The 23,202-nt window shown below is 44.5% G+C and overlaps 1 protein-coding gene across 3 annotated transcripts in view; it reads left to right on the forward strand.

Moving 5' to 3' along the window:
• LOC139154534 (cytosolic phospholipase A2 gamma-like) overlaps nucleotides 1-23,202 on the forward strand; it is a 42,645-nt gene that overhangs the window by 4,767 nt on the left and 14,676 nt on the right. For all 3 annotated transcript variants that reach the window (XM_070729235.1, XM_070729234.1, XM_070729233.1), the window contains exons 5-9: nucleotides 5,106-5,248; nucleotides 5,843-6,041; nucleotides 10,660-10,780; nucleotides 19,385-19,525; nucleotides 22,378-22,425. In XM_070729235.1, coding sequence (XP_070585336.1) covers nucleotides 5,106-5,248; nucleotides 5,843-6,041; nucleotides 10,660-10,780; nucleotides 19,385-19,525; nucleotides 22,378-22,425 — 652 coding nt within the window. The remainder of the gene's footprint in view (nucleotides 1-5,105; nucleotides 5,249-5,842; nucleotides 6,042-10,659; nucleotides 10,781-19,384; nucleotides 19,526-22,377; nucleotides 22,426-23,202) is intronic.

Consider the following 23,202-nt stretch of genomic DNA (forward strand, 5'->3'; position numbering starts at 1 on the left):
TCCCTGTCACGCCCTCACGCACCCACACACAAGAATTTGCTCCCGCTCATGCAAGAAGTAAAGACATCAGCAAAAATCTGTGCAAATCAGCAATTTTTGGCCTTTATTTGCTTCTGCACATGCACGGAAGCAAAGAAATCAGTGAAAATGGTTGAAATCTCATGCGTGCAAACATTCTCGCACAAGATTTTGGCAATTTTCACTGATTTCTTTGTTTCCGTGCATGCAAAGAAAAAAATCTTTTCTGGGAGTGTGCGTGCCCACTGCCACTCACCCTCGTGCCCATGCCAGCCTCTGGGACTGATCCGGTAGGGAAAGGTAAGTGTGGCCCTTCTCTGCTTGTTTCATAGTAGTTTGTTGAAAATAGTATAGACTAGACTAAAGTAGAGTAGAGTAGTGCATAGTAGAGTAGAGTAGAGTAGAATAGAAGTCTTTATTGGCCAAGTGTGATTAGCCACACAAGGAAATTGTCATTGGTGTATATGCTTTCAGTGTACATAAAATAATAATAATTTATTAAATTATATATGTACATAAAATAATTATTATTTATTAAATTTATATACAAGTCTCCAAAAACCTGTCAAGAATCATGTGCAACACTTAATAATTGTCATAGGTACAAATAAGCAGTCAGGAAACAATCAATATTAATATAAATTTTAAGAATAGAAGCAACAAGTTTATTTATTAATTACTTATTTATTCAATTTGTATACTGCCCTCCTGAGACTCAGGGGGGCTTACAACATATTAGAAATCTACATAAAATTTCATTCTAGAAAACCCACAGCTAAAAACTAAACAAACAGATTCAACATCATACATTCTACGTTCATTCATTGGGCGGGGCAAGATATCAAAGTTTCAATGGCCTCAAGCCTTCTGGCAGAGGTGGGTCTTCAGAGCTTTGCGGAAGGCAGGGAGAGTGGAGGCAGAACAAATCTCTTGGGGGAGCTCATTCCAAAAGGCTGGGGCAGCCTCAGAGAAGGTTCTTCCCCTAGGCCCCGCCAGATGACGTTATCTGGCTGACAAGACCTGAAGAAGGCTGACTCTGTGGGACCTAACCGATCTATGGGATGTATTACAGGTTACAATCATGCAGTCATAACTGGGAGGAGATGGGTGATTGAAACAATGAGAAGACTAAAAGTAATAGTAATTCAGCTTTAGTGAATAGTTTGATATTGGTGAGGGAATTATTTGCTTAGCAGAGTGATGGCATTGTTCTTGTGTCCAATTGTGCAGTGTCTATAGCATTGTTTTGAGGATAGTAGAAGAAACAATTTATGTCTAGGATGTGAGGGGTCAGTAAATATTTTCACGGCCCTCTTTTTGACTCATGTAGTATGCAGGTTCTCAATGGAAGGCAAGTTGGCATTGTTTTTTCTGCAGTTCTGATTATCCTCTGTGTCTGTCTTGTTGGGTTGAGCCAGAGAAATATAGAGATGCAGACAACAGACTCAAAAATTCCTCTGTAGAATTGTATGAGCAGCTCTTTGGCCAGTTTCACTTTCCTGAGGAATAGAAAGAACATTTTTTGTGCTTTTTTAATGATATTTTTTATGTTTGATGTCCATTTTAAGTCTTGAAATATGATAGAACCTAAAAATTTGAAGTCCTCTTCTGTGATCTCTCACAGTTGATACTGGATTGTCTAGTATTGAAAAATGGGATGGTTGTTCCTAATATCAACCACTATTTCTATAGTCTTGAGTGTGTTCAGTTCCAGATTGTTCCGGTCGCACCAGGCTAGTTATTCAACCTCCCAACTCTATGTGGTTTCATGATTGTCTTGAATGAGACCGATCATTGTTTCATCTGCAAACTTCAGTAGTTTAAGAGATGGATTGTTTGAGATGCAGTCATTGGTATATAGATAGAAGAGAAGTGATTTTGCCTAGCTTTACCTGCTGCTTTCTGTCTGTTAGGAAGCTTGTGATCCACTTACAAGTGTGTTCAGGTACTGCTAACTGATTTAGTTTGGTTAAGAGAATGTCTGATATGATGGTGTTGATGCTGAACTGAAGTCTAGAAAGAGGACCCTAGCATAGGTCATTGGAGATTCAAGATGCTAAACTATAAATCATAGTTTATAAAACATAACATTTGTGTTCATAAATACATTTAGCCACACAAACAAATATTATATCTTAATAAGTATCTGAGTACAGTTTGAGTAAGGAATTTGTGGTAAAAAATGCAATGATATTCATAGTGCATTTTGTTACCAGTATAATGAAAATTTTGTAATTAGTTGCACATGAACAGAATAATTTCATAGATGGAAATAGAAGAGAAGTGCTAGGAGGATGACATGCTAAATTTCAAAAGATAAATTCACATTATATGATATGCTAGTAGATCTAAAAAAAGGTTCTAATTGACAGATTTTTAATGCTGTCATAAATTGGGAAACAGAGTTGACTGACAATGAGTCAGTCAAGGTGACTGGGCCCCGTACTTGTCCATCTGTCTGGGAAGAGTTTGATCTGGTGACACCTGATGAAGTGGACAAGGCCATTGGAGCTGTGAGTTCCGCCACCTGCTTACTGGATCCGTGTCCCTCTTGGCTGGTTTCGGCCAGCAAGGAGGTGACACGGATCTGGGTCCAGGAGATTGTCAAAGCTTCCTTGGGGAGGGGGTCCTTTCCAATTCTTTATAAGGAGGCACTTGTCTTCCCCCTCCTCAAGAAGCCTTCCCTGGACCCAGCCATACTTAATAACTATCGTCCAGTCTAACTATCGTCCTTCCCTTTATGGGGAAGATTGTTGAGAAGGTGGTGGCACTCCAGCGGTCCTTGGAAGAAGCCAATTATCTATATCCTCAACAGTCAGGTTTCAGGCCTGATTACAGCACAGAAACTACTTTGGTTGCGTTGATGGATGATCTCTGGTGGGCCCGGGACAGGGGTTTATCCTCTGTCCTGGTGCTCCTTGACCTCTCAGCAGCTTTCGATACCATCGACCATGGTATCCTTCTGCGCCGGCTGGAGGGGTTGGGAGTGGGAGGCACTGTTCTTCAGTGGTTCTCCTCCTACCTCTCCACTCGGTCGCAATCGGTGTTACTGGAGGGTCAGAGGTCGACCCCGAGTCTCTCCTTTGTGGGGTGCCTCAGGAGTCGGTCCTCTCCTCCCTGCTATTTAATATCTACATGAAACCGCTGGGTGAGATCATCCCAGGGCATGGGGTGAGGTATCATCAGTACGCTGATGATACCTAGCTTTACATCTCCACCCCATGTCCATTCAACGAAGCAGTGGAAGTGATGTGCCAGTGTCTGGAGGCTGTTGGGGCCTGGATGGGTGTCAACAGACTCAAACTCAACCCTGATAAGACGGAGTGGCTGTGGGTTTTGCCTCCCAAGGACAATTCCATCCGTCCGTCCATCACCCGGGGGGGGGGGGAATTACTGACCCCCTCAGAGAGGGTCTGCAACTTGGGCATCCTCCTCGATCCACAATTCACATTAGAGAAACATCTTTCGGCTGTGGCGAGGGGGGCGTTTGCCCAGGTTCGTCTGATGCCCTCATCACCTCGAGGCTCGAATACTGTAATGCTCTCTGCATGGGACTACCTTTGAAAAGTGTTCAGAAACTTCAGGTCGTGCAGAATGCAGCTGCGAGAGCAATCATGGGCTTTCCCAAATATGCCCATGTTACACCAACACTCCGCAGTCTGCATTGGTTGCCAATCAGTTTCCGGTCACAATTCAAAGTGTTGGTTATGATCTATAAAGCCCTTCATGGCACTGGACCAGACTATCTCAGGGACCGTCTTTTGCTGCACGAATCCCAGTGACCAGTTAGGTCCCACAGAGTGGGTCTTCTCCGGGTCCCGTCAACTAAACAATGTCACTTGGCGGGACCCAGGGGAAGAGCCTTCTCTGTGGCAGCCCCGGCCCTCTGGAACCAACTCCCCCCAGAGATTAGAATTGCTCCCACCTTCCTTGCCTTTCATAAGCTTCTTAAAACCCACCTCTGCCACCAGGCATGGGGGAACTGAAATACTCTTTCCCCCTAGGCCTTTACAATTTTATGCATGGTATGTCTGTATGTATGTTTGGTTTTTACAATAAGGGTTTTTAACTGTTTTAATATAGGATTGTCATATGCTGTTTTACTACTGTTGTTAGCCGCCCCGAGTCTACAGAGAGGGGCGGCATACAAATCCAATCCAATCCAATCAAATCAAATGACATTTCCAAACATACCCACAACCATCTGCATGAACTAACACACACACACACACACCACACACATACATACATAAATGTATATGTATATATATATATATATATTTATACCTATACATATATGTATACTGTGTTTCTTCAAAAAGAAACAGGAGGGTTCTAATTATTGACTTATCTTGCAGTGGTAGCACTGACAGCCCAACCATTGCTTGCACACATCTAGTCCCAGCCTTCATTTCACCTTCAGATGCCTGCTGAAAGCTCTCCAGATGCCTGCCAGAAGGTATCTGCAGCTGATCTATTAACAGCTGCAGAGAGCTTTCCAGCTCTGAATTGATCTTTTTGGCTGCAGTTGCCTTCTGGAAAGCCCTCTGTAGACAAAAATACATTGGCTTCTGATGCCTTCCAGCAGGCATTTGAAGGTGAAGTGGAGGCCACAGAAATTTGTGTCAGTGGTGGCAAGCGGCTGCAGAAGAGGTGGCCAAAGAAGAATGTGAGGCAGGTGTTGGGGTATGCGGGGGCTTAGTAAGTATGGCAGCTCCATCCCCCCAATCCCACGCATCTTTTTTTTAAACCTGTTTGCCTGTCACCACACCCCCTGTACCCCAGGGTTGGCAGGGTCTTTAATTAGGGCTAATTTTGTACATAGGACTTAATTTTATTGCATGCTCTCAAATATATATATATATATATATATATATATATTTGAGAGCATGCAATAAAATATATATATATATATATTTGAGAGCATGCAATAAAATATATATATATATATATATATATATATATATATATATATATATATGATTTTCTTTCACATTCATCATATATTTAAATGTTCAATGTTCAACTGGATGGATATTATGGTCAGTGGATATCATCAAAAGTAATAATTATGTCCCTGTCCACAGGGAAATGTCCCCAATATTGCCGTGCTGGGTTCAGGTGGGGGACTGAGGGCTTTGATTGCACTGCAGGGAACCCTGGGAGAACTGCAAAAACAAGATCTGTTGGATGCAGTGATGTATCTTTGTGGAGTATCAGGCTCCACATGGTAAGTGGCAACAAGTAATATTACTGCATGTTTTATACATTTATAGACATAGCAGCTAAACAAAAAGCAAGGGAGCTGATAAAATTGCCTTACCAATTCTGCAGGCTGTAGAGGTCAGTGAATTTATGACATGAAATGGCATTTGAGAGTAGAGAGCCATAACTGGAAGGAGAAGGGAGTTTTGAAATATCTTGATACTTAAAATTGCATTAATCAATTCATGAAAATAAATAACTTTTTCTCTAAGCAAAGCTTCTGAGAAAACCAACCTTAAACATTTGGCCAGTAGTTTTATATGTGTATATTAATCACTCCCACAGCCATCCAGATGGGGGGAAAAACATTCTTCCATGACCTATTTCCTTCAATGAGCTTTATGCTCAGAATTCTGATAACCACTATTTTTTGTTCCTGAAGTAGGAACTAAGAATAAATATTGGGATTTGCTGAGACATTTTTTTCCAGGCAGGAATATAACTGCTACTATCTCAGGCAAAATAGAAAAGTTGGAAAATGTGCATTTTTAACCTATAGTTTTCAGGTTTGGGGTGATCCTCCACCATTGCTGTGCCAACATTTTTATCTATTTTCAAGGTGTATGTCATATATTTACGAAAAAGAAGAATGGGGAAAACATCTACCAAGTTTGGAAGATAAGTTGTATCACAAATTGGTAAATCCAGAATGGGAATGGAAGAAAACCTTAGAAAGCCTAGTTGAATCAAGTAAAGATGACACATACTCCTTGACTGATTTCTGGGGTTATGTTATAGTTTACATAATGATGCATGATGTAAGTATAAAGAATTATAAAGAATTCAATTTAATAAATATTTTGTTGTTCCCTAGAAATATGGATGCTGTAACTATTTTAAGTGATTTAAAAAACAAACAGGCAAATGTTCCAGTGGTGGGATTCAAAAATATTTACTACTGGTTCTGTGGCCATGGCATAGTGGGCATGGCATTGCTTGGTGGACATAGCTTGATGGGTGTGGCAGAGGAAGGATACTGCAACATCCCCATTTCCTCCCTATTAGCTGGGATTTGCAAGGCAGATAATAGCCGTCCGGAGTCTGCGGAGAGGGGCGGCATATAAATCCAATAAATCTAATCTAGATGGGGGCAGAGCCAGTCAGATGTGATATTTAACAGTTCTCCAAATTACAGTACTCAAAATTTCTCCAGAACTGGAGACAACAAGCTGAATCCCACTCTGAAAGGTTCTATCAAAATGCAATACTATCTATCTATCTATCTATCTATCTATCTATCTATCTATCTATCTATCTATCTATCTATCTATCTATCTATCTATCTATTACATTGTGGTAGATTATATTATGAACTACATTTAGATCAGATTGAAGGTGGTATAGCTTTAGGTTTTCTAAGCCCAAAATTTCAAGTCTGGTGGAATAAGGTATCCTGCTACAAGCAGAGGAGCGGAGGACTGTTCTTGTGAAATATTTCTGGACTCTCTCAGCTGTATTAATATCCGATATGTAGTATGAGTTCCAGATGAGTGAGCTGTATTCGATGATTGGTCTAGCAAATAATTTGTATGTTCAGGTTAGCAGTCTAATATTGCCAGAGAAGAAGCTATGCAAGATTAGGTTAACAACTCTTAGTGTCTTTTGGCAATGTTGTTACAATGGGCTCTGGCACTTAGGTCATTAGATATGAGTACTCCAAGGTCCTTAAGAGAGTGAGGGTCATCTACAAAGTTGTGTCCTGAAAGTTTGCTTTTTGTGTTTTGATTCTTTTTGTCAATGTCTAAGACAGAGAATTTATTGATTAAGATTTGAAGTTGTCAGTTATCAGTTATCAGACCATTGTGATACATGGTCTAGGTCTTTTTGAAGGGTAGAAGTATTGTTGGTGATGTTGAATAGATTAACATCATTAGCAAAGAGAACACAGTTACTGCTAATATGATCACTAAGGTTGTTTATGAAAAGAATGAATAGTGTTGGTCCTAGAATGCTGCCATGAGGGACATCACTGTTGACAGGTGTCAGATTTGATAGGGCACTCCCTATTTTAGACAGAACCAAATAATGAGTTAAAGAGGTTGTCTTTAACAGCTTCATCATTATATTCTTTAACATTTGGTCCTTTAAGGGGTGGTATCGATCTTGACTCTTTGAGTTTACTGTTTACAAAGTTGTAGAAGCCACGTGTGGAATTTGCGCACAGAAAATTTTCTTCTTGATTGATGTGGTAATTAATACATTTGGTCCTTAATTGGTGGCATAGATCTTTGTAGCGACTTTTAAAGTTAGTAACATAGACAGTTTTGTTTTTCTGCCAAAGGGATGGGGTTTTTTTGGGGGACTGGAGCTTCTTTATTTTTATGGGTAATTTGTTTTTCTTGGTTTTGGTGATAATTAATTATACAATTAATTTAACAACTCTCTGTGTGGTAGTTAATATATAGGTCAGTATATCCTTGGTCTTGAAGACTTTTAAGATCTTCTCAGAGTTCATGGGAGCTGATTCGATTTACCTTTTGCATTTTATTATTCTGCCACAACTGTTTTAAGAAGAAAAAATGGGAAGGAAAGAGAGAGGAAGGGAGAGAGAGAAGGAGAATAATGGACAATTATTTTCTTATGGAAGAAAACAAAATGAAAATTATTCATGAGTTGCATGGGTTGCCAATTGATCTCCGGACATAATTCAAAGTGCTGGTGATGACCTACAAAGCCCTACATGGCTTAGGACCAGACAACCAATGGGACTGTCTTCTGCCTCATTTATCCCAGTGGCCGATTAGGCCCCACAAAGTTGGCCTTCTCCAGGCCCAGTTGGCCAGACAATGTCAGCTGGTGGGTCCTAGGGAAAGATCTTTCTCTCTAACAGCCCCGGCCCTCAGGAATAAACTCCATCTCGCGCACCCTCCCTCCTGGTCTTTTGTAAAGCTCTGAAGACCTACCTCTGCCTGCGGGCATGGAAGCTGTAAGCAACAAGATTGTCCCCAGCTGATGTTGTGAATGATTGAATTGGATAAATATGAATGACTGTACAAGGGTTTTTTAAATTTTTTATTAATTTTGTATGTGTCTTTAAAAAAATAATTACATTTCTTCACATACCTGTATATTGTCTGCATTTACAATGTTGTACACTGCCCTGAGTCACTTTGAGAATGGCAGCATAGAAATCTAATACATACATACATACATACATACATACATACATACATACATACATACATACATACATACTATTGAAAAAAAGAACACAAGAGATTGTATTTAATACTGTGGAGTGGAATATTCCAATTCATTCTCATTCATTCATTCATTCATTCATTCATTCATTCATTCATTCATTCATTTATTTTTATGCCGCCCTTCTCCTTAGACTCAGGGTGGCTTACAACATGTTAGCAATAGCACTTTTTAACAGAGCTAGGCTATTGCCCCCACAATCCGGGTCCTCATTTTACCCACCTCCGAAGGATGGAAGGCTGAGTCAACCTTGAGCCGGTGATGAGATTTGAACCGCTGACCTTCAGATCTACAGTCAACTTCAGTGGCCTGCAGATAGCATTCCATTACATTCCACACCACTCATTCTGTTCCAATTTCTCAGCTTTTTTACCTTTAAGTAGTATCAGTAGTGAGTATCCTTAAGCATATGAAATTTTCATTGGACTCTCAGGGAGAAATCACTTGTCTGTAAAGTTAAATGAGATAAAAGAGACACCACCACCCTTTCTTATTGTAACATAGTAGCTTCAATTCAGTGAACCAAGTAGTGGAATAATAGCATTTATAAAACTTAACACTTCTTTACATAGATGTACACTTGATTAAAATCCCTTCTCTGAAGTAGACTTTTGTATTAACAAAGAAACTAATGTTTCCTTCAAGCTGTGCTTCTCTTTTGTATGGAAGAGATTTTTGCCTTTAAATTTTCTAAGTAGCAATATTGAAATAATTTATCACAGGATTTATACTTCCACGATTTATTTTCCCCTTTCTTTGTATACACAAAGTGGGGGTTTGTGTCTCGTGGGTTGCTACCTGTTCACACGGGATTGAGTGAACCGGTAGGGGTGGGGACAGGAGGCTTGGCTCACCTGCCTGGACATAATCAAAAATGCTCTGTCCATACACAAAAGCATCGTGCACACACAAGATGCATGCACCAGTGTGCTCCCATTCCAGAACCAGTAGCCAAGATAAGTGAAACCCACCACTAGTGTGTATGCTTGAAAATAATAATAATGATTATAATGATGATGATGATGATGATAACAGAGTTGGAAGGGTCCTTGGAGGTCTTCCAGTCCAACCCCCTGCTTGGACAGGAGACCCTACACCTTCCAAATGGTTATTCAACATCTTCTTAAAAACGTCCGGTATTGGAGCATTCACAATTCCGGAGGCAAGCCATTCCACTGATCAATTGTTCTAACATTCAGGAATTTTCTCCTTAGTTGTAGTTCTTAATTCTTAGTGCTTCTCTCCTTCATTAGTTTGCACCCATTGCTTTTTGTCAGGAGCTTTGGGAAATAGCCTGACTCCCTCTTCTTTATGGCAACTCCAGAAATATTGGAACACTGCTATCATGTCTCCCCTAGACCTTCTTTTTATTAAACTAGACATACCTAGTTCTTGCAACTGTTCTTTATATGTTTTAGCCTCCAGTCCCCTAATCATATTTGTTGCTCTTCTTTGCACTCTTTCTAGAGTATCAATATCCTTTTTTACATTGTGGTAACCAAAATATGCATGCTTACATGCTGTCAATTCAATGTAGACCTGAGGTTTTCTTGGCAAGATTTTATTATTTTTATTATTTATTAGATTTGTATGCCGCCCCTCTCCGTAGACTCGGGGCGGCTCACAACAATAATAACACAACATATAACAAATCTAATAATTAAAAGTCATTAAAAACCCTTTATTATAAGAAAACATACACACAAGTATACCATGTATAAATTGTGTAGGCCCGGGGGAGATGTCTCAGTTCCCCCATGCGTGGCATCAGAGATGAGTTTTAAGAAGTTTACGAAAGTCAAGAAGGGTGGGGGCAATTCTAATCTCCGGGGGGAGCTGGTTCCAGAGGGTAAGGGCCGCCACAGAGAAGGCTCTTCCCCTGGGTCCCGCCAGACAACATTGTTTAGTCGACAGGACCCAGAGAAGGCCAACCCTGTGGCACCTAACCGGTCGCTGGGATTCATGCGGCAGAAGGCGGTCTCATTTTTGAAAGTGGTTTGCTCTTGCTTCCCAGAGCTAAGAGAAATTACCCATCTGGCTTTGTGCCTAAGGCAGGATTAGGACTCACAGTGTCCCAGAACCCAAATATACCAAACTGCTTATTAAACCCATAGAATTTACACCTGATAGGTAACTTGACTTGGATTATTTACTTATGAGCTTCTTTCTCAACAGCTGGATGATCATCATCTATCTGATGAACAGAAAATTTGTAATAATGGGCTAGTGCCTTACCCAATCTATGCTGCAGTGGATGCAACCAAATTAGATGCTGCTGCAAATAAATTCCACTCAGGTAAACACTAAAAATTATCTATGTTTACCATAACTTTCAATTTTATATCAACATCTGGTCAGTGTTTGTGTGTGTGTGTGCACGCATACATACATACATACATACATACATACATACATACATACATACATACATACAATAGAACCTTCATAACTTTGGTTGCAAACTGATTTGGAAGATGACCCAAACCTGATTTTGGAAATTTGGCGCTTACAATAAAAAGGGGGAGGCATGGAATGGGAAATTGGCTGTGAAAAAAATTGTTAATTTTTGTGTTGGAACTCAATTTGGTCATGGACATGTTGTATTGTATATACCATGTTTTCGTGAAATTAGACCTGTCCAGATAATAGGGCTTTTGAAGCACCTGTGCAGCTGGTCTCTGCTATTTTCCTTGGGGGAGAAAAGGGCAAACATGCCCCACATACCCCACATGCACCTGCTGTCCATGCAGAATATCATCATGTAGGCTGCTCCTGCAAATTCTACATTCAAACAGGAGCTGCTTGACCAGTGCTGCTTGAGCTGCTGCCTCCAGCAGGTCCAGCAACAATAAGGAGGTAAAGTAGGCAAGAGTGGGGGGAAAAACATTGCTTGGCCTGGCATTCTTTTTGCAGCTGCCGCTTAAAGAAGGGATGCGGTAGCTAGGATTTGTGGAGGTGACCTCTGTAAGGCCCTTCTGCATGGCTGGCTAGTGTGTGGGGAACATGTGGGTCATGTTTCTCCCATTTCCCCTACCTTACCTCCTCACCTTGTGCTGTTTACACAGGAAGCAACGAGGAGGCCCAGCGACACTAGGGCTGACAAGAGTGTGTCAGAAACAGAAATTTCTGGCAAGATTGTGCCAAAAACAGAGACAGAACTTCTGGCCCTCTTTGGTTCAACTGATCTTCAGGCCACGGGCTGAGGTTAAGGGATAACACCTCAAAAATAATAAGATGTCCCCAAATAAAAACTTTAATCATCATCATCATCATCATCTCCCCCAAAATAAGGCCAAGGGCTTTAAGAAAATAAGACAGCCTTACAGTCTGTGTATGTGTATTTGGTGTGTTCAGGTTTGGATTTACACCTGTAAAAATCTATGAAAATATAAATAGACACAGACACACGTGTGTGTGTGTGTGTATGTGTGTGTGTAAAACATTTTTGCTGATAATAAAAAGAAAGGGAGACTACTATAGATCTATTTCGGGCTTATTTGCCCTCATCAGGTAGCCACACTTTTACTGGGATTTGAAGCTGGGGCTCTGCCTTGTAATGCAGGGGCCTTAGCCTGTAGGCGACAGGCTTGCCTCCTGTATCAGCTTGTACCGGGGAAGAGTTAAGTGTGTGTGTGTGTGTGTGTGTGTGTGTGTGTGTGTGTGTGTGTGTGACACATATGTAAACATATTTTTCCTGAATTGAAATAGATATCCAAATTAAGCAATCATATACCGTTCTAAACATACAACACTAACAATTAATATTACACACAGTTCCATACAATACCATAATACAATCCAGAGACCAATGTTTATCACACAGCTGGTACATAGACATATTTTTCTGATAATATGTTCAACAATATCTTGAATAAATGTACATATACTTTATTATCACAACTGGGACCAGAAGCAAGGTGGTTGCTAAATAAGTCATGCTCAATTTTATGCTCTAGTTGCCATTGTTGTTAAGTTATTAATGGGAATCATGCTGTCATTAAGCAAATCCAGCTTTCACTATTACATTTTCTTGTTAGAAGCTGGCTGAGAATCTACAAAAAACGATCACATGAGATGCTGCAACCATGCAGGTTTCAAGTGAAGTTTTGATCATGTAATCATAGGAATGCACTGACGTTGTAAACATGAGGGATGATTCTAATTGGTTGCTAAATGAAATTTTTGAAAAGGAAGATAACCTGTAAGAAACGACTCCAAACTTTGAGGGACCCTCCATGCAATATCGCCGGCTCGACTTACCAGCCACGGCGCTTTTGCGGAAGGGCCGGGCAGACACCGGACTCTTCCATGGCGGCCGCCATCTTTGTTTTCGGCCGAAATCTCGCGAGACGAGATTTCGGCCGGGAAGCCAGGCCCACGTGGCCTGGAATGACGTGGGGACCGGGCGGGGCTTGCTGGCCCTATTTAAGGGCTGCAGGCCCTGGGCCAAGCCTGTTCGCCCGGACCCAGTCATAGGAGCAGACACTTGGCTGTCTGCTCCTGGAGCTTTTCGGCGGCCGCGTGGAGGCGGCCGTCGCTTTGGAGGCCTCGTTGGAGGCTGGAGGTGGCCTGCTCGTCGCGGGCAGCAGGCTCGGCCCATCCGAGGCTGGCGGTCTGCCCGTCTTCCGAAGGAGTTCTTGGGCAGCAACGGGCTTGCGGACGTGTGAGGCCTCCCACCCCCACCCAGCTGAAAGGCGGCCGCGTGTTGCGGTCGCCATTTTGAGAGCCTCATCGGAGGCTCGGGGGAATGGTTTGGGGGGCTTCGGGTCTGGCGGGAAGGCCAGGCCTGGTGCCGTTTGGCTGTTGCCCCCCCCTTTCTGGGGGGGGATCTTTCTGGCAGCCCCCTTGGGGACGTGGGGGGCTCGGGCGGAGGGCTCGCGTGTGCGGCCCCTCCCGTCTCGCGGCCCCCAAAAAACAAGACATAAAAGAAATAAAAATAAATAAACATCAATGAATAAAAAATAAAAAAGGCCCCTTGGGGACGTGGGGGGCTCAGGCGGAGGGCTCGCGTGTGCGGCCCCTCCCGTTGCGTGGCCCCCGAAAAACAAGAAAAATACATAAACATAAAATAAATAAAAGTAAATAAAAATGGAGGACAGTTGGGCCCGTGGCAGCTTCCTGCTGCTGCGCTGCCTGTTTGGGCAGGGGCCTTTTGCTGCCCTCTTGGGGGCCCTGGTGGCCCCGGTTCCTTCATGTGTAAAACAAGAATCACGGGTACACAAGATTATATTAATAATTAGGGGACTGATGATGGTTCTATTATTTCACATATTTATATGGAACCATGGACATAATGGCAAGAGAGACCCATTGGTCCCTCTGGTCTGCCCTTGTTCTGTTCTGTATTTTATCTTGGGATGGATATATGTTTATCCCAGGCATGTTTGAATTCTGTTGCGGTGGATTCATCTACCGGGCCTGCTGGAAGTTTGTTCCAAGCCTTGGCATTTCAGTGAAATCATGGACAAACTTCAGTGCAGTTATGGTCCAACTTAATTATTTAAATATTGTTGCCACTCGGTCCCAGTTTCTTGGTTTTTTTTGTTTCGGGGGGGGGACACCTGTACCCAGGTTTGCCCCCCCCGGCTCCTAGTGCAGGAACACAGGCCCCTGGGGCTGCTTTTGCCAGGGCCTGGTGTGTCGGGGGCGGGGGGGTTTGACCCCGCCAACCCAGGCTCTTTTGACGGCTTACCCGTCGGGGCCAGGGAGATTGGACATGGGGGCCACCACAGTGTGGGACCCGTTCTTTGCATGTCATGGGTTTGCTGCAGAGGGGCTTGTTTTCCCCCCTTTTGTATGTACAGCCATGCGTGTGGGAAGGCGGGGCTCCCATGCCGCTTCAATGTGCCCCTGCCCCTACAAGGGGACGGTTAGGAGGGGAGGGGGTCCAGGTTACAAACCCCACCTACTGGGGGGAAAGCTGGGCCCTGCCCAATTAATTTACAAAACAACAACAACAACAACATTGGGGTTGGTTGAGGGACGACCACCCTCGCTCGAGAGCGGCCGCTCTCTTGCTAGGTTTCTCCAAGGGATTCAGGATCCCTTACATGGGTTCGAGCAAGCCTTTGGGTTCAACAATCACAGGTTGGTTGTGGGGCATGACGGCATTGTTCGGTCCGGAATAGCATAAGAGGTGGACATGGGGAGGGGCCTTGGGCCCTTCCCGGAGCCACCCTTCCCGAATCTTGGGGTCTCCCCATTAGGGGGGTCCCCTGCAAGGTGGGTGATGAATTTAGGTTGATTCACCACTTGTCTTTTCTTAAAAGGGAGTCAGTGAAGGATTTCGTTCCTGACGAACTTTATTTAGTCCGGCTCGCATCCTTTGATGCGGTCGTGGCCATGGTAAGGCAGTGTGGGGTTGGAGCCCTTATGGATAAATGCGACATTAAGTCAGCATCCCGGCTCTTCCCCATGCACCCGGTCGGCTTCGGGCTTTTGGGCTTCCATTTCAGGGGTGTTTTTATGTGGTCGGGGTTTTACCCACGGGTGGCTCCGTCTCATGCTCTCTTTTGGGCGAGCTCGAGCACCTTATTGGAGTGGGCGCTCAGGAGGCGCAGCGGTCTGGGCTCGACGTTCACTACCTCGAGGGTTTCTTGGTGGCGGGGACTACGCGGGCAGAGCACTGCCTTGCTCTGCTGCGGGTCTTCAAAGCCCTTTGGCTCTGTTGGGGGTGCCTTAGCCCCTGCGGGGACCGAGGGCCCCGCCACCGGGATTACCTTCCTCGGTATTGAATTGGACTCAGAGGTGCAATCTTCTAGATTGCCCCTGGACAAGTTGACTAAAATTAGGTTCTGGGCTGCAGGAAGGTCACCCTTTGGCAGCTCCAGAAACTAGTTGGGATACTTAATTTTGCCCGCCGGGTCGTGGTGCCGGGCAGGGTTTTTTCTAGGTGGTTATATGCTGCGATGAGGGGGCTCCGTTTGCCCCATCATCGTACCCGCTTATGGGCAGGGGTCAGGGCTGACCTCTGCGTGTGGCGGGAGTTCTTAGAAAGTTTTAAGGGGTTGTCTTTTTGGAGGCAAGAGCTTCTTTGGAAGCTGAATTGCAGTTGTGTTCTGATGCTGCGGGGACCTGTGTTAGGTGCAGGGTGTTAGGTGACCAGCGGTGCTGGTCTGCGTGGCCTCCAGAATGGAGGGCCTCTGCAGTGGTTAAGGATTTGACCTTTTTTGGGAGCTCTTCCCCTTGATAGTGGCCCTAGAGCTTTGGGGTGAGCAGTCTAGGGCAAGACTGTGCATTTTGGTGCGACAGCCTTGTGGTTGTCCACGTTGTGAACGCCCTGTCCTCAAGAATGACAGGGTCATGCGGCTTTTCCGCCATTTGGTGCACAGGTCCTTGTCCCTGAACACATTGTTTGTGTCTTGGCATGTCCCCGGGTTGGATAACGGGGTTGCTGACGCCTTGTCCCGTGGTCAGTTGTCCCGGTTCGGACCCTGGCCCCGTGGGCACGTGTGTCGCCAGAGGTTTTTTCCTGTCCTTTGGAGCCTGGGTGGGCTCCTGGGCAGTGGAGAGTAGGGGCTTGCTGGGCTACGGCACTCTCGGGAGTGTCTGGCACTCTGGGGGGCTTAGCAGCAGGCAGGTGAAGAGTTTGGGGATTGCAGGCAGTATACGGGTTACCCCTATAGCTGGCCTGCCCCAGTTGTGTACCCGGCCATATTTGTGTCCAGCTTAGGCAGAGTGGCCTTTCAGTTAGGACTATTATGGTCCAGGTTGGCCGGCTTCGCCTTTTGTCTAAGGCGGGGGCGGGGTTATTGATTTACGGTGACTTCCGCATCGTGACGGTGCCGGAAGGTTGGGCCAGAGCCTTATCGCAGGCCGTCAGGTCATTTTGTACCTTCCACCTCATTACCTCAGTTAGGTGGGTGCTAGTATGTAGGGTTTGGCCAGGCCAAGTATGGATCCCGCCATTCGGGAACGCTCGTTCTCGAGAGGCGCTGCCACTAGTGCGGTAACGGCCTCTCGATACGGAGGATTCGGGAAGTCGCTCGCCGGCGGTCAACGGCCTGTTTTAGTGTACGAACGGCCTGTTGAGGGTCCGGGTAAGATTTTAGGCCAGGTGCCTCCTTTGGTCCCCTTCTATTCAACCCCGCCAGGACGCGACCGACGGTGTTGCTTGGGGTCATGAGCGCTCCGAGACCACTCAGCAACAAGTTGCCATCGGGGGTGGGGACCCTGCCGTCGGGGCGGCTGGGTCCTGGTTGTCTGGCTGGGGAGATGGGGTGTGCGGTGGGACGGGCGTTTCTACCGCTTGCTGGGAGGGCGGCATCCCATTGCTGCGCCCAGGTGGTCCTGGGAGGGCGGCATCCCATTGCTGCGCCCAGGAGGTGCTGGGAGGGTGACATCACGTTGCTGCGCCCAGTTGGTCCTGGGAGGGCGGCATCCCATTGCTGCGCCCAGGTGGTGTCGGGGGGGCGGCATCCCATTGCTGCCCCCAGTGGGGCTGGGAGGGCGGCATCCCATTGCTGCGCCCAGTCGGTGGCCAGGGGCGGCATCCCATCGTTGCGCTCAGAGGTGTGCTGGGAGGGCGGCATCCCATTGCTGCGCCCAGTTGGTGCTGGGAGGGCGGCATCCCATTGCTGCGCCCAGTTGGGACTGGGAGGGTGGCATCCCATTGCTGCGCCCAGTCGGTGCCGGGGGTCGGCATCCGTTGCTGCGCCTGGAGGTGTGCTGGGAGGGCGGCATTCCATTGCTGCGCCCAGTTGGTGCTGGGAGGGCGGCATCCCATTGCTGCGCCCAGTTTGTGCCGGGGGCGGCATCCCATTGCTGCGCCTGGATGTGTGCTGGGAGGGCGGCATCCTATTGCTGCGCCCAGTTGGTGCTGGGAGGGCGGCATCCCATTGCTGCGCCCAGTTTGTGCCGGGCGCGGCATCCCATTGCTGCGCCTGGATGTGTGCTGGGAGGGCGGCATCCCATTGCTGCGCCCAGTTGGTGCTGGGAGGGCGGCATCCCATTGCTGCGCCCAGATGGTACTGGGAGGGCTGCATCCCATTGCGGCGCCCAGGTGATGGGTCTTGCACTGTGGTGGCAAGGACCTGTGTGGGCCTGGGGGTCGTTTCGATCTGCCAGGTTCGCGAAGCCTGCGGTGGCTTCGCACTGTGCGGCCCTCCGCGCAAGTGGTGTGGTCGAGATCCTCTTGGGGATCGCTTGGTGGGACGCCATTTCCCTTAGGGCCCTTCACCGGGTTAGAAGGGGAGTTAAGGCCGGGGGACGGTAGTCAGAAAGTTAGGCGGGTTGGTTGTGGCCCATCCCCGCATCACCATAGATCAGCTGTGGCTTTACCTGGCTGCTGGTCTTCCTCTGTCAGAACTGAGGAACACCACTTTCTTACAGGACCTGCAGTGTCTCTGCGTGAGCTGGCGCAGTTAGAGGGGGGAGTCGGGGGGCCAAGATAGAGATCTGACCCCCGCTCCGTGGCAGGTTAGGGGCGGAAATCTGGGTGGTGGTTCAGCAACTGCGCGTTCTCCCTTGGGCATCTTTGGGGATGATTGACAGGTTCTCTCCAAGCTCATGGTGGGTGCTACCTGCGCACTTGGGGGGAACCTGTCTTTGGGTCCCGCTATTGAAGTCCCAGGGTAGGGGTGAGCCGGCGGGACCCCCCTCATGCGAGTGCATGGCAGGGTCTCAGGTGAGGGAGAGGTCCCTCACCTGGACCAGCATCGAGCTACGCCCTTAGTTGCCCAGGAATGTTGACCTTTTACGTCATTTCCGCCCCGGAAGTGTTTGTTTGACCCTGCAGGTCCACTGTTTCCGGGTCATAGTTGAATATATTGATTTATGCAAATTTATGCTAATTAATGCTAATTTAATTAATAAATTATGCAAATTTATTTTAATAAAAATGACCCAAGTTTAAATCCAGCTCTGGTGTCCGTGTCGTTACTCCGTCTCTTCTGCAATATCGCCGGCTCGACTTACCAGCCACGGCGCTTTTGCGGAAGGGCCGGGCAGACACCGGACTCTTCCATGGCGGCCGCCATCTTTGTTTTCGGCCGAAATCTCGCGAGATGAGATTTCGGCCGGGAAGCCAGGCCCACGTGGCCTGGAATGACGTGGGGACCGGGCGGGGCTTGCTGGCCCTATTTAAGGGCTGCAGGCCCTGGGCCAAGCCTGTTCGCCCGGACCCAGTCATAGGAGCAGACACCCACCCGCCCTTCCCTAATTTGCAGTGTGCTATTGGTGGGTCGCCCGCGGGGGCCGAATGGGAATTTTTTGCAGCCTTGCCCATTTGGCATGGCTGTTTTTTCGCCCATTCCACACTGGGGAGATGGATGTGCGGTTAGGGGGTGCTTGCATTCAATAGGTTAATTGGCTTACCTTTGGTCATTTGGGTAGGCAGGTTAGGGGCGGAAATCTGGGTGGTGGTTCAGCAACTGCGCGTTCTCCCTTGGGCATCTTTGGGGATGATTGACAGGTTCTCTCCAAGCTCATGGTGGGTGCTACCTGCGCACTTGGGGGGAACCTGTCTTTGGGTCCCGCTATTGAAGTCCCAGGGTAGGGGTGAGCCGGCGGGACCCCCCTCATGCGAGTGCATGGCAGGGTCTCAGGTGAGGGAGAGGTCCCTCACCTGGACCAGCATCGAGCTACGCCCTTAGTTGCCCAGGAATGTTGACCTTTTACGTCATTTCCGCCCCGGAAGTGTTTGTTTGACCCTGCAGGTCCACTGTTTCCGGGTCATAGTTGAATATATTGATTTATGCAAATTTATGCTAATTAATGCTAATTTAATTAATAAATTATGCAAATTTATTTTAATAAAAATGACCCAAGTTTAAATCCAGCTCTGGTGTCCGTGTCGTTACTCCGTCTCTTCTGCAATAGCAGGATATTAAAAGAGATACACCGTTTTGCAATAATAGTACTTACATAATTTTCAAACTATAATTTTTCATTCTCTTTAAAGATATTTGGTTTGAATTTACACCACATGAAGGTGGATTCTTTAACCCTGGATTATTTGTTGATGTGATTCACCTTGGAAGCAAGTTTGAGGATGGCAAACTGAAGGAAAAGAAGAATGAAAAGAAAATGAGTTATCTGAGAGGTAACATTGCTTTTGATAGAGATATAGTATACTGATGTAAAATACAGTATGTAGTCTGTGTCAGTACTATGTACTGTACTGGTTGGGTTTGTCAATATATGAACTAACCAGCAATGTATGTTTGGAGGAAATAGTATAATGTTACTTTAAGGGCTAGGCTGCAATTAGCCATAAAAGTGAGACAGATGTGTTGCTTTCTGCCTCTATTGTATTGCATTGTATTGCTGATTGTTGGTGGCTATTATGGCTAGTCCTGATAATCCTTGCTATACTGCTGTGTGCTAGGTTTTGCTGTGTGCTAACAATATGCTACGGTATATTGTTGTGTGCTAAACATTGGTCTCTGGATTGTATTATGGTATTGTATGGAACTGTGTATAATATTAATGGTTAGCATTATATGTTTAGAACTGTATATGATTGCTTAATTTGGATATTTATGTAGCTGACTGTATATGCTGGTTAGTCTACTGTATACATTGTGAATAATATTTAGACCTTTCCTATATTGGTCTGTGTCATTGGATGAACAATTGGTTTGGAGATGACACTATGGAGTCCAGTAATGAGTTCCATGCTTCGACAACTCGTTATTGAAGTCGTATTTTTTACAGTCCAGTTTGAAGCAGTTAATATTAAGTTTAAATCTGTTATGTGCTCTTGTGTTGTGGTTGAAGCTGAAGTAGTCGCTGACAGGCAGGACGTTGCAGCATATAATCTTGTGGGCAATACTTAAGGCGTTTTAGTTCTAAGCTTTCTAGGCCCAGGATTGAAAGTCTAATCTCGTAGGGTATTCTGTTTCGAGTGGAGGAGTGAACGGCTCTTCTGATTAAGTATCTTGGAACATTTTCAAGGGTGTTAATGTCTGAGATGCAATATGGGTTCCAAAAATATGAGCTGTACTTGAGGATGGGTCTGGTGAAAGTTCTGTAAGCTCTGGTAAGTAGTGAGAGATTGCCAGAGCAGAAGCTATGTAGGATTAGTTTTACAGCTCTCGAAGCCTTCCTGGCTATGTTGTTGCAGTGGGCTTTGGCACTTAAATCTTTTGTTATTAATATACCAAGGTCTTTAACCAAGAGGGGGATTATTCAGTTCATATTTGAAGTTCAGATTCTTTTTCCCAATGGGTAGGACAGAGCATCTGCTGGTTGAGATTTGGAGTTGCCATGTGTTAGACCACTCAGAAACAGAGTCCAGGTCTTTTTGGAGAGTAGTTGTGTTATTCGTGGTGTTGAAGAGTTCTACATCGTGGACAAAGAGGACACAGTTGCTTGTGAGGTAATCGTAAAGGTCTTTGATGTAGAGAATGAAGAGCATTGGTCCCAGTATACTACCTTGGGGAACACCACTTTTAACTGGGACAGGGGTGGATATGGTGCTTCCTATTTTGACCACTTGTTGTCTATTTGACAGGAATGTTGTAATCCAGCTGTGGAGGGATCCTGAGATGCCATAGGATTTGAGTTTTAGGAGTAGTTTGTCGTGGACCACTGAATCAAAGGCTTTGCAGAAGTCAATATAAATTGCATCTAAAAATTTCTCTTGATCTAGATGAGTTGTCCATATATTTTTGCAATGGAGGAGCTGCAGGATAGTTTTTTCTCTGAATCCAAATTGTTTGTTAGAGAGCAAATTAATAGTTTCTAGATGTAGAGTAATTGATTTGTTTATAATTGACTCCATGACTTTGCATGGGACGCAGCATAGTGATATTGGTCTGTAGTTATTGACAAAAGAGGGGTCTCCTTTTCTGAAGATGGGGATGACCATTGCTTTCAACCATAGCTTAGGAAGTGTGCTGGTTCTGAAGGATTTTTTGAAAATTGTGCTTGCACATTTTGCTAACTTTCTAGAAAACTGTTTCTTTCCTTTCAGGATTATGGGGAAGTGCTGTTGCAAATTTAAAATAAGACATGGAAGTTTTAATAGGTATTGTATATTTCATATTGGATGCAAAAAGTTATCTGAGACTGGAATATAGCCCAACTGAGCAAAGAAAATCTCAACATTCCAGAAGAGCTAGATAAAAAAGATATTTTTCTTTATAAAAACTATTCTTCCTTAAAAGATATGCGCACTGCTGGGACAATATCAGTCTACATATTTTGCCAAATGCAAAGTGAAGGAAATTACTTTCCAGTGATTATGTGGAAATCTATACAGAAATTTAAAGTCAGTTTATTATTATGTTAGACATATCCTATAGCACTGAGCTATAAAAATATTTTATAAAAATAATTGTGTTATAAGAACTGGACTAGGATTGTAGAATACATTAAAGTTACTTTTCCCTTATAACATGCTGCAATCTATTTTACTGCAGTTTTAAAGTTCTGCTGTTACTGTTTGTTTTTTAAATAAGGAAAGAGGTGCATATATCTGAGCTCCTTGGAATTTAGAATTTTGCTTACTAAATAAGTTTTGTTGGATTAAAATATTTTATAACTGGCCATATTAATATTGAAAAAAATCTGTTAAAAATCTGTTAAAACTGCCCAGAAAATAAAGGCGGTCCAGAAATGTATACTTACATTTTACATTAAGTACAACATTAAAACTGTCACATAAAACATTCCTGGATGACTTGACAAGTCATCAAAAAAGAAATTTTCAAATCTTTAATTTTGAGATAAATTATTTTATTTATTTATTTATTTGATTTGATTTATAGGCTGCCCTTCTTGTGGACTTAGGGCGGAACTTTCAGGTGGTTTATATGACCAGTTGAACTTAAAATGATGTTAAATAATTGAAAGATTTATATAGAGTTATTCTTTGAAGTATGACATGTTTTAAAAGAGGTTGTGAACATATTTTTAAACTGAAATTGTTTGTCTCTGTTATATTTCTAGATATCCTTAAAAGGTTGATTTTTCATTATTTTCATTCATTAGCACCAGGTAAGTTCCCCAGCTTGTTTGAAGTACACAACATCGGATCTCTTCAAAATAAAACCACTCTCTTTTTATTAAATCTAAACCCATGTATTTGCATTGTGCAATATTGATAGTAGCTTTTTGGTCTAAAAGGCCAAAAATACAAATGTCAGCTTGTAAGAAAGCATACCTCTGCCGTCAGGCATGGGGTAATTGAGTCATCTTCCCCAGGCCTATACAGTTTATGCATGGTATGTTTGTGTGTATGTTTTGCTTTTAATAAGGGGTTTTTAGTGACTTTTAATTATTAGATTTGTTATACATTGTTTTATTATTGTTGTGAGCCGCCCCGAGTCTACAGAGAGGGGCGGAATACAAATCTAAATAATAATAATAATAATAATAATAATAATAATAATAATAATAATAATAATAATAATAACACCAAGGGAAATAGGTGGCAGAGGACTTTTGCAAGTGAAGCAGACAGTAGAAGAAGAGAAGCATGCATTAGCTGACTATGTGAAGGGGAGCAAAGATTCAGCGTTGATGGAGGTCAATAATAGAAAGCTTCTCAAGGTGAAGCAAACTAAGGACCAGTTTAGAAAAAATGTAACTTAATGTCGTATAGACAGTTGGTGAAACAAAGCATTGCATGGACAGTTCTTGGAGAAGATTGAAGGCAAAGTGGATAAAGAAAAGACTTGGTCATGGCTTACAAGTGGAACACTAAAAAAGGAGACAGAAGGACTAATACTGGCGGCACAAGAACAGGCCATTAGAACAAATGCTGTCAAAGCC

The sequence above is a fragment of the Erythrolamprus reginae genome, chromosome Z (genome assembly GCF_031021105.1).
Source record: "Erythrolamprus reginae isolate rEryReg1 chromosome Z, rEryReg1.hap1, whole genome shotgun sequence".
NCBI classification, from domain to species: Eukaryota; Metazoa; Chordata; class Lepidosauria; order Squamata; family Dipsadidae; genus Erythrolamprus; species Erythrolamprus reginae.